Source organism: Nerophis ophidion, linkage group LG26 (assembly GCF_033978795.1).
Source record: "Nerophis ophidion isolate RoL-2023_Sa linkage group LG26, RoL_Noph_v1.0, whole genome shotgun sequence".
NCBI lineage: Eukaryota > Metazoa > Chordata > Actinopteri > Syngnathiformes > Syngnathidae > Nerophis > Nerophis ophidion.
Genome location: NC_084636.1, coordinates 32,412,703 through 32,428,222, shown reverse-complemented (window position 1 = coordinate 32,428,222; position 15,520 = coordinate 32,412,703). Strand labels below are relative to the sequence as shown.

At 37.9% G+C, this 15,520-nt stretch overlaps 1 protein-coding gene across 2 annotated transcripts in view; it reads right to left on the bottom strand.

Annotated features, from left to right (window-relative positions):
- Positions 1-15,520, bottom strand: part of LOC133543404 (uncharacterized) — a 428,419-nt gene that overhangs the window by 404,212 nt on the left and 8,687 nt on the right. For both annotated transcript variants that reach the window (XM_061887956.1, XM_061887955.1), the window contains one exon: positions 14,182-14,535. In XM_061887956.1, coding sequence (XP_061743940.1) covers positions 14,182-14,335 — 154 coding nt within the window. In that variant the 5' untranslated portion in view covers positions 14,336-14,535. The remainder of the gene's footprint in view (positions 1-14,181; positions 14,536-15,520) is intronic.

Sequence of the window (15,520 nt, the reverse complement as noted above, 5' to 3'; positions counted from 1 at the left end):
CACGTTGTATGACTTTGAGGAGTTTAGCTGCAAAATTGACTGGAAAGTTAGGATATTACCAGTTAGCATGGGTCAAGTATGAAGTTATGACTGTGAGGACTTAAGCTGCAAAATGTGTTTGAAAGTTAGCATGCTAAAATTAGCATGCTAACAGATAGCATGTGTCAAGTACCAAGTTATATAAGTCTGAGGAGTTTAGCTGCAAAATTGGCCGAAAAAGTTAGCATGTTAACAGTTAGCATGTGTCAAGGACCAAGTTATATGACTATCAGGAGTTTCACTGCAAAAGTGGCGGGAAATTTAGCATGATAAAATTATCATGTTAACAGTTAGCATGTGTCAAGTATTAAGTTCCAAGTTTTATAAGTCTGAGGAATTTAGCTGCACAATTGGCCAAACAAGTTAGCATGTTAAGGGTTACCATGTGTCAAGTACCAAGTTAGTTTAGTTGCAAAATTGCCTGGAAAGTTAGGATGTTACAAGTTAGCATGTGTCAAGTATCAAGTTATGACTGTGAGGACTTAAGCTGCTTGAAAGTTGGCATGTTAAGATTAGCATGTTAGCAGTTAGCATGTGTCAAGTTCCAAATTATATAAGTCTGAGGAGTTTATCTGCAAAATTGGCCAAAAAAGTTAGCATGTTAACAGTTAGCATGTGTCAAGGACCAAGTTGTATGACTATCAGGAGTTTCACTGCAAAAGTGGCTGGAAAGTTAGCATGAGAAAATTATCATGTTAACAGTTAGCATGTGTCAAGTACTAAGTTCCAAGTTATATAAGTCTGAGGAATTTAGCTGCACAATTGACCAAACAAGTTAGCATGTTAAGGGTTACCATGTGTCAAGTACCAAGTTAGTTTAGTTGCAAAATTGGCTGGAAAGTTAGGATGTTACAAGTTAGCATGTGTCAAGTATCAAGTTATGACTGTGAGGACTTAAGCTGCTTGAAAGTTAGCATGCTAAGATTAGCATGTTAGCAGTTAGCATGTGTCAAGTTCCAAATTATATAAGTCTGAGGAGTTTAGCTGCAAAATTGGCCAAAAAAGTTAGCATGGTAGCATTTAGCATGTGTCAAGGACCAAGTTATATGACTATCAGGAGTTTCACTGCAAAAGTGGCTGGAAAGTTAGCATGGTAATATTATCATGTTAACAGTTAGCATGTGTCAAGTACTAAGTTCCAAGTTACATAAGTCTGAGGAATTTAGCTGCACAATTGGCCAAACAAGTTAGCATGTTAAGGGTTACCATGTGTCAAGTACCAAGTTAGTTTAGTTGCAAAATTGGCTGGAAAGTTAGGATGTTACAAGTTAGCATGTGTCAAGTATCAAGTTATGACTGTGAGGACTTAAGCTGCTTGAAAGTTGGCATGTTAAGATTAGCATGTTAGCAGTTAGCATGTGTCAAGTTCCAAATTATATAAGTCTGAGGAGTTTATCTGCAAAATTGGCCAAAAAAGTTAGCATGATAGCAGTTAGCATGTGTCAAGGACCAAGTTATATGACTATCAGGAGTTTCACTGCAAAAGTGGCTGGAAAGTTAGCATGATAAAATTATCATGTTAACAGTTAGCATGTGTCAAGTACTAAATTCCAAGTTATATAAGTCTGAGGAGTTTAGCTTCAAAATTGGCCAAACAAGTTAGCATGTTAAGGGTTACCATGTGTCAAATACCAAGTTAGTTTAGTTGCAAAATTGGCTGGAAAGTTAGGAAGTTACAAGTTAGCATGTGTCAAGTATCAAGTTATGACTGTGAGGACTTAAGCTGCTTGAAAGTTGGCATGTTAAGATTAGCATGTTAGCAGTTAGCATGTGTCAAGTTCCAAATTATATAAGTCTGAGGAGTTTATCTGCAAAATTGGCCAAAAAAGTTAGCATGTTAACAGTTAGCATGTGTCAAGGACCAAGTTATATGACTATCAGGAGTTTCACTGCAAAAGTGGCTGGAAAGTTAGCATGATAAAATTATCATGTTAACAGTTAGCATGTGTCAAGTACTAAGTTCCAAGTTATATAAGTCTGAGGAGTTTAGCTGCAAAATTGGCCAAACAAGTTAGCATGTTAAGGGTTACCATGTGTCAAGTACCAAGTTAGTTTAGTTGCAAAATTGGCTGGAAAGTTAGGATGTTACAAGTTAGCATGTATCAAGTTATGACTGTGAGGACTTAAGCTGCTTGAAAGTTAGCATGTTAAGATTAGCATTTTAGCAGTTTGTATGTGTCAAGTTCCAAATTATATAAGTCTGAGGAGTTCATCTGAAAAATTGGCCAAAAAAGTTAGCATGATAGCAGTTAGCATGTGTCAAGGACCAAGTTATATGACTATCAGGAGTTTCACTGCAAAAGTGGCTGGAAAGTTAGCATGATAAAATTATCATGTTAACAGTTAGCATGTGTCAAGTACTAAGTTCCAAGTTATATAAGTCTGAGGAATTTAGCTGCACAATTGGCCAAACAAGTTAGCATGTTAAGGGTTACCATGTGTCAAGTACCAAGTTAGTTTAGTTGCAAAATTGGCTGGAAAGTTAGGATGTTACAAGTTAGCATGTGTCAAGTATCAAGTTATGACTGTGAGGACTTAAGCTGCTTGAAAGTTGGCATGTTAAGATTAGCATGTAACAGTTAGCATGTGTCAAGTTCCAAATTATATAAGTCTGAGGAGTTTATCTGCAAAATTGGCCCAAAAAGTTAGCATGATAGCAGTTAGCATGTGTCAAGGACCAAGTTATATGACAATCAGGAGTTACACTGCAAAAGTGGCTGGAAAGTTAGCATGATAATATTATCATGTTAACAGTTAGCATGTGTCAAGTACTAAGTTCCAAGTTATATAAGTCTGAGGAATTTAGCTGCACAATTGGCCAAACAAGTTAGCATGTTAAGGGTTACCATGTGTCAAGTACCAAGTTAGTTTAGTTGCAAAATTGGCTGGAAAGTTAGGATGTTACAAGTTAGCATGTGTCAAGTATCAAGTTATGACTGTGAGGACTTAAGCTGCTTGAAAGTTAGCATGCTAAGATTAGCATGTTAGCAGTTAGCATGTGTCAAGTTCCAAATTATATAAGTCTGAGGAGTTTAGCTGCAAAATTGGCCAAAAAAGTTAGCATGATAGCAGTTAGCATGCGTCAAGGACCAAGTTATATGACTATCAGGAGTTTCACTGCAAAAGTGGCTGGAAAGTTAGCATGATAAAATTATCATGTTAACAGTTAGCATGTGTCAAGTACTAAGTTCCAAGTTACATAAGTCTGAGGAATTTAGCTGCACAATTGGCCAAACAAGTTAGCATGTTAAGGGTTACCATGTGTCAAGTACCAAGTTAGTTTAGTTGCAAAATTGGCTGGAAAGTTAGGATGTTACAAGTTAGCATGTGTCAAGTATCAAGTTATGACTGTGAGGACTTAAGCTGCTTGAAAGTTAGCATGTTAAGATTAGCATGTTAGCAGTTAGCATGTGTCAAGTTCCAAATTATATAAGTCTGAGGAGTTTAGCTGCAAAATTGGCCAAAAAAGTTAGCATGATAGCAGTTAGCATGTGTCAAGGACCAAGTTATATGACTATCAGGAGTTTCACTGCAAAAGTGGCTGGAAAGTTAGCATGATAATATTATCATGTTAACAGTTAGCATGTGTCAAGTACTAAGTTCCAAGTTATATAAGTCTGAGGAGTTTAGCTGCACAATTGGCCAAACAAGTTAGCATGTTAAGGGTTACCATGTGTCAAGTACCAAGTTAGTTTAGTTGCAAAGTTGGCTGGAAAGTTAGGATGTTACAAGTTAGCATGTGTCAAGTATCAAGTTATGACTGTGAGGACTTAAGCTGCTTGAAAGTTGGCATGTTAAGATTAGCATGTTAGCAGTTAGCATGTGTCAAGTTCCAAATTATATAAGTCTGAGGAGTTTATCTGCAAAATTGGCCAAAAAAGTTAGCATGTTAGCAGTTAGCATGTGTCAAGGACCAAGTTATATGACTATCAGGAGTTTCACTGCAAAAGTGGCTGGAAAGTTAGCATGATAATATTATCATGTTAACAGTTAGCATGTGTCAAGTACTAAGTTCCAAGTTATATAAGTCTGAGGAATTTAGCTGCACAATTGGCCAAACAAGTTAGCATGTTAAGGGTTACCATGTGTCAAGTACCAAGTTAGTTTAGTTGCAAAATTGGCTGGAAAGTTAGGATGTTACAAGTTAGCATGTGTCAAGTATCAAGTTATGACTGTGAGGACTTAAGCTGCTTGAAAGTTGGCATGTTAAGATTAGCATGTAGCAGTTAGCATGTGTCAAGTTCCAAATTATATAAGTCTGAGGAGTTTATCTGCAAAATTGGCCAAAAAAGTTAGCATGATAGCAGTTAGCATGTGTCAAGGACCAAGTTATATGACTATCAGGAGTTTCACTGCAAAAGTGGCTGGAAAGTTAGCATGATAATATTATCATGTTAACAGTTAGCATGTGTCAAGTACTAAGTTCCAAGTTATATAAGTCCGAGGAATTTAGCTGCACAATTGGCCAAACAAGTTAGCATGTTAAGGGTTACCATGTGTCAAGTACCAAGTTAGTTTAGTTGCAAAATTGGCATGTTAAGATTAGCATGTTAGCAGTTAGCATGTGTCAAGTTCCAAATTATATAAGTCTGAGGAGTTTAGCTGCAAAATTGGCCAAAAAAGTTAGCATGATAGCAGTTAGCATTTGTCAAGGACCAAGTTATATGACTTTGAAGAGTTGAGCGCAAAATTGGCCAGAAAGTTAGCATGTGTCAAGTATCAAGTTATGGGACTGTGAGGAGTTATGCTGCAAAATTGCCTTGAAAGTTAGCATGCTAAAATTACCATGTTAACAGTTAGCTTGTGTCAAGTACCAAGGTACATAAGTCTGAGGAGTTTAGCTGCAAAATTACGTTAGCATATTAACGGTTAGCATGTGTCAAGTACCACGTTATATGACTTTTGAGATTGGCTAGAAAATTAGCATGCTAAAATTAGCATGTGTCAAAGACCAAGTTACATGACTTTGAGGAGTTTAGCTGCAAACTCGGCTAGAAAGTTAGCATGTGTCCGGTACCAAGTTAAATGACTGATGTGTTCTGCTGGAAAATTTGCCCCAAAAAAGTTAGCATGCTATCAGTTAAGATGTGTCAAGTGCTAAGTTATATGACTCTGAGCAGTTTAGTTTGGGCCCCGCCCACCGGGTGAGGTCACACTCACGTGTCGTGGCGGTCAAGGTTTGGTTGATGGGCGGGTTCTGGATGACGCACGACACGTTGGCGTCGGAGACGTTGACGGTCAGGTAGCTGGTGACGTTGTAGAGGCCGGAGTCTGGCAGCGCTTCCATCTCTGTCCTCACCGAGCCTTCGGGGGCGTCGCCGTCCACCAACCAGTAGAGGGCGGGCTCAGGGAAGCCGCCCATGGCGTGGCAAAGGAAGTTGCTTTCGCCGCTGTCCTCTGGCTCCTCCCACTGCAGCACGGGGTCGCTAAAAGGAGCTGAACAGAACTTATTTTTAGACAAAGAGGTCAGAAAACTGGCAAATAATTAAGACTGATGTGTTCCGGTGCAAAAATGGCCAAATAAGTTAGCATGCTAATGTTAGCATGTGTCAAGTACCAAGTTATATATATGACTGTGGGGGGGTTTAGCTGCAAAATTGGCTACAAAGTTAGCATGCTAACAGTTAGCATGTGCCAAATACCACGTTATGACTCTGAGGCGTTTAGCTGCAAAATTGGCTAGAATTTTAACATGCTAAACTTAGCATGTGTCAAGTACCAAGTTATATGACTATGGAGTTTAGCTGCAACATTGGCTAAAATGTTAGCATGTGTCAAGTATTATATGATTGAGGAAATTAGCTGCAACATTGGCTAGAATTTTAGCATGCTAAACTTAGCATGTGTCAAGTATTATATGACTGAGGAGTTTAGCTGCAAAATTGGCTAGAAAGTTAGCATGTTTAAGTTAGCATGTGTCAAGAAATATATGACTGAGGAATTTAACTCCAACATTGGCTAGAATTTTAACATCCTAAACTTAGCATGTGTCAAGTACCAAGTTATATGACTAAGGAGTTTAGCTGCAAAATTGGCTTGAAAGTTAGCACATGTCAAGTATTATATGACTGAGGGGTTTAGCTGCAACATTGGCTAGAATTTTAACATGCTAAACTTAGCATGTGTCAAGTACCAAGTTATATGACTGAGGAGTTTAGCTGCAACATTGGCTAAAATGTTAGCATGTGTCAAGTATTATATGACTCAGGAGTTTAGCTGCAACATTGGCTAGAATTTTAACATGCTAAACTTAGCATCTGTCAAGAATTGTATGACTGAGGAATTTAGCTCTAACTTTCGCTAGAATTTTAACATGCTAAACTTAGCATGTGTCAAGTACCACGTTATATGACTGAGGAGTTTAGCTGCAAAATTGGCTTGAAAGTTAGCATGTGTCAAGTATTATATGACTGAGGAATTTAGCTGCAACATTGGCTAGAATTTTAACATGTTAAACTTAGCATGTGTCAAGTACCAAGTTATATGACTGAGGAGTTTAGCTGCAACATTGGCTAAAATGTTAGCATGTGTCAAGTATTATATGACTGAGGAGTTTAGCTGCAACATTGGCTAGAATTTTAACATGCTAAACTTAGCATGTGTCAAGTATTATATGACTGAGGAGTTTAGCTGCAAAATTGGCTAGAAAGTTAGCATGTTAAAGTTAGCATGTGTCAAGAATTGTATGACTGAGGAATTTAGCTCTAACATTGGCTAGAATTTTAACATGCTAAACTTAGCATGTGTCAAGTACCAAGTTATATGACTGAGGAGTTTAGCTGCAAAATTGGCTTGAAAGTTAGCACATGTCAAGTATTATATGACTGAGGAGTTTAGCTGCAACATTGGCTAGAATTTTAACATGCTAAACTTAACATGTGTGAAGTACCAAGTTATATGACTATGGAGTTTAGCTGCAACATTGGCTAAAATGTTAGCATGTGTCAAGTATTATATGACTGAGGAAATTAGATGCAACATTGGCTAGAATTTTAACATGCTAAACTTAGCATGTGTCAAGTATTATATGACAGAGGAGTTTAGCTGCAAAATTGGCTTGAAAGTTAGCACATGTCAAGTATTATATGACTGAGGGGTTTAGCTGCAACATTGGCTAGAATTTTAACATGCTAAACTTAGCATGTGTCAAGTACCAAGTTATATGACTGAGGAGTTTAGCTGCAAAATTGGCTTGAAAGTTAGCACATGTCAAGTATTATATGACTGAGGAGTTCAGCTGCAACACTGGCTAGAATTTTAACATGCTAAACTTAGCATGTGTGAAGTACCAAGTTATATGACTATGGAGTTTAGCTGCAACATTGGCTAAAATGTTAGCATGTGTCAAGTATTATATGATTGAGGAAATTAGCTGCAACATTGGCTAGAATTTTAAAATGCTAAACTTAGCATGTGTCAAGTATTATATGACTGAGGAGTTTAGCTGCAAAATTGGCTAGAAATTTAGCATGTTTAAGTTAGCATGTGTCAAGAATTATATGACTGAGGAATTTAGCTGCAACATTGGCTAGAATTTTAACATGCTAAACTTAGCATGTGTCAAGTACCAAGTTATATGACTGAGGAGTTTAGCTGCAAAATCGGCTTGAAAGTTAGCACGTGTCAAGTATTATATGACTGAGGAGTTTAGCTGCAACATTGGCTAGAATTTTAACATGCTAAACTTAGCATGTGTCAAGTACCAAGTTATATGACTATGGAGTTTAGCTGCAACATTGGCTAAAATGTTAGCATGTGTCAAGTATTATATGATTGAGGAAATTAGCTGCAACATTGGCTAGAATTTTAACATGCTAAACTTAGCATGTGTCAAGTATTATATGACTGAGGAGTTTAGCTGCAAAATTGGCTAGAAAGTTAGCATGTTTAAGTTAGCATGTGTCAAGAAATATATGACTGAGGAATTTAACTCCAACATTGGCTAGAATTTTAACATCCTAAACTTAACATGTGTCAAGTACCAAGTTATATGACTGAGGAGTTTAGCTGCAACATTGGCTTGAAAGTTAGCACATGTCAAGTATTATATGACTGAGGAGTTTAGCTGCAACATTGGCTAGAATTTTAACATGCTAAACTTAGCATGTGTCAAGTACCAAGTTATATGACTTTGGAGTTTAGCTGCAACATTGGCTAAAATGTTAGCATGTGTCAAGTATTATATGATTGAGGAAATTAGCTGCAACATTGGCTAGAATTTCAACATGCTAAACTTAGCATGTGTCAAGTATTATATGACTGAGGAGTTTAGCTGCAACATTGGCTAGAAAGTTAGCATCTGTCAAGTATTATATGACTCGTAGGAGTTTAGCTGCAAAATTGGCAAGAAAGTTAGCATATTAAAGATAGCATGTGTCAAGAATTATATGACTGAGGAGTTTAGCTGCAACATTGGCTAGAATTTTAACATGCTAAACTTAGCATGTGTCAAGTACCAAGTTATATGACTGAAGAGTTTACCTGCAAAATTGGCTGGAAAGTTAGCATGCTATAATTAGCATGTGTCTAGTACCAAGTTACATGACTGTGGGGAGTTTAGCTGCAAAATTGGCTACAAAGTTAGCATGCTAACAGTTTGCATGTGTCAAATACCACGTTTTGACTGAGGAGTTTAGCTGCAAAATTGGCTAGAATTTTAACATGCTAAACTTAACATGTGTCAAGTACCAAGTTATATGACTGTGGAGTTTAGCTGCAACATTGGCTAAAATGTTAGCATGTGTCGAATATTATATGACTGAGGAGTTTAGCTGCAACATTGGCTAGAATTTTAACATGCTAAACTTAGCATGTGTCAAGTATTATATGACTGAGGAGTTTAGCTGCAAAATTGGCTAGAAAGTTAGCATGTTAAAGTTAGCATGTGTCAAGTATTATTTGACTTTGAGGAGTTTAGCTGTAAAATTAGCTAGAAAGTTAGCATGTTAAAGTTATCATGTGTCAAGAATTGTATGACTTAGCTGCAACATTGGCTAGAATTTTAACATGCTAAACTTAGCATATGTCAAGTACCAAGTTATATGACTGAGGAGTTTAGCTGCAAAATTGTCTCGAAAGTTAGCATGTGTCAAGTATCTAGTTATTTGACTCTGAGCTGTTCAGCGGCAAAATTGGCAAAAAAAAATTAGCATGCTGAAGTTAGCATGTGTCATTACCAAGTCATACGACTGATGGGTCCCATTTTTACAGTCTTTGGTATAAACTCACTACCGATCTCAGAGCGGACACTCTAACCACCAGGCCACTGAGTAGGTCAAAATTGGCGGAAAATTTTGCAGCTAATCTCCTTAGAGTCTTATAACGTGGTACTTGACATATGCTAACTGTAAACGTGCTAATTTTATCATGCTAATTTTCTAGCAAATTTTGCAGCAAAACTCCTCAGACTTGTATAACTTGGTACTTGACACATGTTAACAGTTAGCATGCTAACTCTCTAGCCATTTTTGCAGCTAATCTCCTCAGAGACATAACGTGGTCCTTGACACATGCTAACTGTAAACGTGCTAATTTTAGCATGCTAACTTTATGGCCAAGTTTGCACCTTATCTCCTCACAGTCACATGAATTGATATTTGACACATGCTAACTGTTAAAATGCTAACTTTTTGGCCAATTTTGCAGCTAAAGTCCTCAGACTCTTACAACTTGGTACTTGACACATGCTAACGTTAAGATGCTACCTTTTTGGCCAATTTTGCAGCTGAACACACCAGTCATATAACTTGGTACCTGACACACGCTAACTTTCTACCCAGTTTTGCAGCTAAACATAACTTGGTACTTGACACATGCTAACGTTAACATGCTACCTTTATGGTCAATTTTGCAGCTTAACTCCTCACAGTCACATAACTTGATACTTGACACATGCTAACTGTTAAAATGCTAACTTTTTTGGCCAATTTTGCAGCTAAAGTCCTCAGACTCTTACAACTTGGTAGTTGACACATGCTAACGTTAAGATGCTACCTTTTTGGCCAATTTTGCAGCTGAACACATCAGTCATATACCTTGGTGCCTGACACACGCTAACTTTCTACCCATTTTGCAGCTAAACATAACTTGGTACTTGACACATGCTAACGTTAACATGCTAACTTTAACATGCTAACTTTATGGTCAATTTTGCTGCTTAACTCCTCACAGTCACATAACTTGATACTTTACACATGCTAACTGTTAAAATACTAACTTTTTTGGGCCAATTTCGCAAATATAGTCCTCAGACTAACTTTAGCGTGCTAAATTTTTGGCCAATTTTGCAACTGAACATTTCAGAGTCATATAACTTGGTACTTGACACATGCTAACGTTAAGATGCTACCTTTTTGGCCAATTTTGCAGCTGAACACATCAGTCATATAACTTGGTACCTGACACACGCTAACTTTCTACCCATTTTGCAGCTAAACATAACTTGGAACTTGACATGCTAACTTTAACATGCTAACTTTATGGTCAATTTTGCTGCTTAACTCCTCACAGTCACATAACTTGATACTTTACACATGCTAACTGTTAAAATGCTAACTTTTTTGGGCAATTTTGCTGCTTAACTCCTCACAGTCACATAACTTGATACTTTACACATGCTAACTGTTAAAATACTAACTTTTTGGGGCCAATTTTGCAGCTAAAGTCCTCAGACTCTTACAACTTGGTACTTGACACACGCTAACTTTCTAACCAGTTTTGCAACTAAACTCCTCAGACTCACATAACTTGGTACTTGACACATGCTAACGTTAACATGCTAACTTTATGGCCAATCTTGCAGCTTATCTCCTCACAGTCACATGACCTGATACTTCACACATGCTAACTGTTAAAATACTAACTTTTTTGGGCCAATTTCGCAGATATAGTCCTCAGAGTAACTTTAGCGTGCTAAATTTTTGGACAATTTCGCAACTGAACACCTCAGAGTCATATAACTTGGTACCTGACACATGCTAACTTTCTACCCATTTTGCAGCTAAACATAACTTGGTACTTGACACATGCTAACGTTAACATGCTAACTTTATGGTCAATTTTGCTGCTTAACTCCTCACAGTCACATAACTTGATACTTTACACATGCTAATTGTCAAAATGCTAACTTTTTGGGCCAATTTTGCTGCTTAACTCCTCACAGTCACATAACTTGATACTTTACACATGCTAACTGTTAAAATGCTAACTTTTTTGGCCAATTTTGCAGCTAAAGTCCTCAGACTCTTACAACTTGGTACCTGACACACGCTAACTTTCTAACCAGTTTTGCAGCTAAACTCCTCAGGCTCACATAACTTGGTACTTGACACATGCTAACGTTAAGATGCTACCTTTTTGACCAATTTTGCAGCTGAACACATCAGTCATATACCTTGGTACCTGACACACGCTAACTTTCTACCCATTTTGCAGCTAAACATAACTTGGTACTTGACACATGCTAACGTTAACATGCTAACTTTAACATGCTAACTTTATGGCCAATTTTGCAGCTTATTTCCTCACAGTCACATGACCTGATACTTCACACATGCTAACTGTTAAAATAGTAACTTTTTGGGGCCAATTTCGCAGATATAGTCCTCAGACTAACTTTAGCGTGCTAAATTTTTGGACAATTTTGCAACTGAACATTTCAGAGTCATATAACTTGGTACTTGACACATGCTAACGTTAATATGCTAACTTTATGGTCAATTTTGCAGTTTAACTCCTCACAGTCACATAACTTGATACTTGACACATGCTAACTGTTAAAATGCTAACTTTTTTGGTCAATTTTGCAGCTAAAGTCCTCAGACTCTTACAACTTGGTACTTGACACATGCTAACGTTAAGATGCTACCTTTTTGGCCAATTTTGCAGCTGAACACATCAGTCATATAACTTGGTACCTGACACATGCTAACTTTCTACCCAGTTTTGCAGCTAAACTCCTCAGACTCACATAACTTGGTACTTGACACATGCTAACGTTAACATGCTAACTTTATGACCAATTTTGCAGCTTATCTTCTCACAGTCACATGACCTGATACTTCACACATGCTAACTGTTAAAATACTAACTTTTTTGGGCCAATTTCGCAGATATAGTCCTCAGAGTAACTTTAGCGTGCTAAATTTTTGGACAATTTCGCAACTGAACACCTCAGAGTCATATAACTTGGTACCTGACACACGCTAACTTTCTACCCATTTTGCAGCTAAACATAACTTGGTACTTGACACATGCTAACGTTAACATCCTAACTTTATGGTCAATTTTGCTGCTTAACTCCTCATAGTCACATAACTTGATACTTTACACATGCTAACTGTTAAAATGCTAACTTTTTTGGCCAATTTTGCTGCTTAACTCCTCACAGTCACATAACTTGATACTTTACACATGCTAACTGTTAAAATACTAACTTTTTGGGGCCAATTTTGCAGCTAAAGTCCTCAGACTCTTACAACTTGGTACTTGACACACGCTAACTTTCTAACCAGTTTTGTAACTAAACTCCTCAGACTCACATAACTTGGTACTTGACACATGCTAACGTTAACATGCTAACTTTATGGCCAATCTTGCAGCTTATCTCCTCACAGTCACATGACCTGATACTTCACACATGCTAACTGTTAAAATACTAACTTTTTTGGGCCAATTTCGCAGATATAGTCCTCAGAGTAACTTTAGCGTGCTAAATTTTTGGACAATTTCGCAACTGAACACCTCAGAGTCATATAACTTGGTACCTGACACATGCTAACTTTCTACCCATTTTGCAGCTAAACATAACTTGGTACTTGACACATGCTAACGTTAACATGCTAACTTTATGGTCAATTTTGCTGCTTATCTCCTCACAGTCACATAACTTGATACTTTACACATGCTAATTGTCAAAATGCTAACTTTTTGGGCCAATTTTGCTGCTTAACTCCTCACAGTCACATAACTTGATACTTTACACATGCTAACTGTTAAAATGCTAACTTTTTTGGCCAATTTTGCAGCTAAAGTCCTCAGACTCTTACAACTTGGTACCTGACACACGCTAACTTTCTAACCAGTTTTGCAGCTAAACTCCTCAGGCTCACATAACTTGGTACTTGACACATGCTAACGTTAAGATGCTACCTTTTTGACCAATTTTGCAGCTGAACACATCAGTCATATACCTTGGTACCTGACACACGCTAACTTTCTACCCATTTTGCAGCTAAACATAACTTGGTACTTGACACATGCTAACGTTAACATGCTAACTTTAACATGCTAACTTTATGGCCAATTTTGCAGCTTATTTCCTCACAGTCACATGACCTGATACTTCACACATGCTAACTGTTAAAATACTAACTTTTTTGGGCCAATTTCACAGATATAGTCCTCAGACTAACTTTAGCGTGCTAAATTTTTGGATAATTTTGCAACTGAACACCTCAGAGTCATATAACTTGGTACCTGACACATGCTAACGTTAATATGCTAACTTTTTGGCCAATTTTGCAGCTGAACACATCAGTCATATAGCTTGGTACCTGACACATGCTAACCTTCTAGACAATTTTGCAGCTAAACTCCTCAGACTCACATAACTTGGTACTTGACACATGCTAACGTTAACATGCTAACTTTATGGCCAATTTTGCAGCTTATCTTCTCACAGTCACATGACCTGATACTTCACACATGCTAACTGTTAAAATACTAACTTTTTTGGGCCAATTTCGCAGATATAGTCCTCAGACTAACTTTAGCGTGCTAAATTTTTGGACAATTTTGCAACTGAACACCTCAGAGTTCATATAACTTGGTACCTGACACATGCTAACGTTAATATGCTAACTTTTTGGCCATTTTTGCAGCTGAACACATCAGTCATATAGCTTGGTACTTGACACATGCTAACGTTAACATGCTAACTTTAGCATGCAATTTATATATATATATATATATAATTAAAATGACATACTCATAAGTGGGCCAACTTTTGACACATTTGCCGCCCTGTATGACTTTTTACCGCTAGAACAGTAGAACTGTGACGGATCAGTCAGTCACCATGTTGCTATGATATGTTGTGATGCATCAGCGATAATGGCTGCTTCTTACGTAACATGCACTGACCTGTGACCCTGACACACAGCGTGCAAAGGGGAACTTTGGTGCTGGGAGTCCCTTCAGAGCTGAACCAAAGACTGTAGGACACCTCGTCTTCTTGGGTGACCACCTCGCTCACCGTCAGACTGAACTTTCCTGAAAAGTGGGCGTCGGCCGACATGGTCACATGGTCCCTGTCCACCTTCTCCTGGTCAGCTGGCGTGGTCACATTGTCCACCTTCCCCCCCGCCCAGGTGGACCTGAGGACCACTTGGCCGTCCCTGCGCCACTCCACGGAGGCGTGGGTGAAGTTGACCGCGTCCGGGTAGAAGCAAGGCAGCGTCAGAGGTCGGCCGACGATTCCCAGCACGCACTGATCCCCTGCGGAGACGCGGGTATGGAAACTCGTCACATGTCAGAAGAAGCAATCAGACACTTATAAGTCAAAAGAGTTTAGCTGCAAAATTGGCCCAAAAAGTTAGCATGTTAAAGTTAGCACGTGACTGAGGAGTTTAGCTGCAACATTGGCTAGAATTTTAACATGCTAAACTTAGCATGTGTCAAGTACCAAGTTATATGACTGAAAAGTTTAGCTGCAATATTGGCTGGAAAGTTAGCATGCTAAAATTAGCATGTATTAAGTACCTAGTTATATGACTGTGGGGAGTTTAGCTGCAAAATTGGCTACAAAGTTAGCATGCTAACAGTTTGCATGTGTCAAATACCATGTTTTGACTGAGGAGTTTAGCTGCAAAATTGGCTAGAATTTTAACATGCTAAACTTAACATGTGTCAAGTACCAAGTTATATGACTGTGGAGTTTAGCTGCAACATTGGCTAGAATTTTAACATGCTAAACTTAGCATGTGTCAAGTACCAAGTTATATGACTGTGGAGTTTAGCTGCAACATTGGCTAAAATGTTAGCATATGTCGAGTATTATATGACTGTGGAGTTTAGCTGCAAAATTGGCTAGAATTTTAACATGCTAAACTTAACATGTGTCAAGTACCAAGTTATATGACTGTGGAGTTTAGCTGCAACATTGGCTAAAATGTTAGCATGTGTCGAGTATTATATGACTGTGGAGTTTAGCTGCAAAATTGGCTAGAATTTTAACATGCTAAACTTAGCATGTGTCAAGTACCAAGTTATATGACTGGAGTTTAGCTGCAACATTGGCTAAAATGTTAGCATGTGTTGAGTATTATATGACTGAGGAGTTTAGCTGCAACATTGGCTAGAATTTTCACATGCTAAACTTAGCATGTGCCAAGTATTATATGACTGAGGAGTTTAGCGGTAACATTGGCTATAAAGTTAGCATGTTAAAGTTAGCATGTGTCAAGTATTATATGACTTTGAG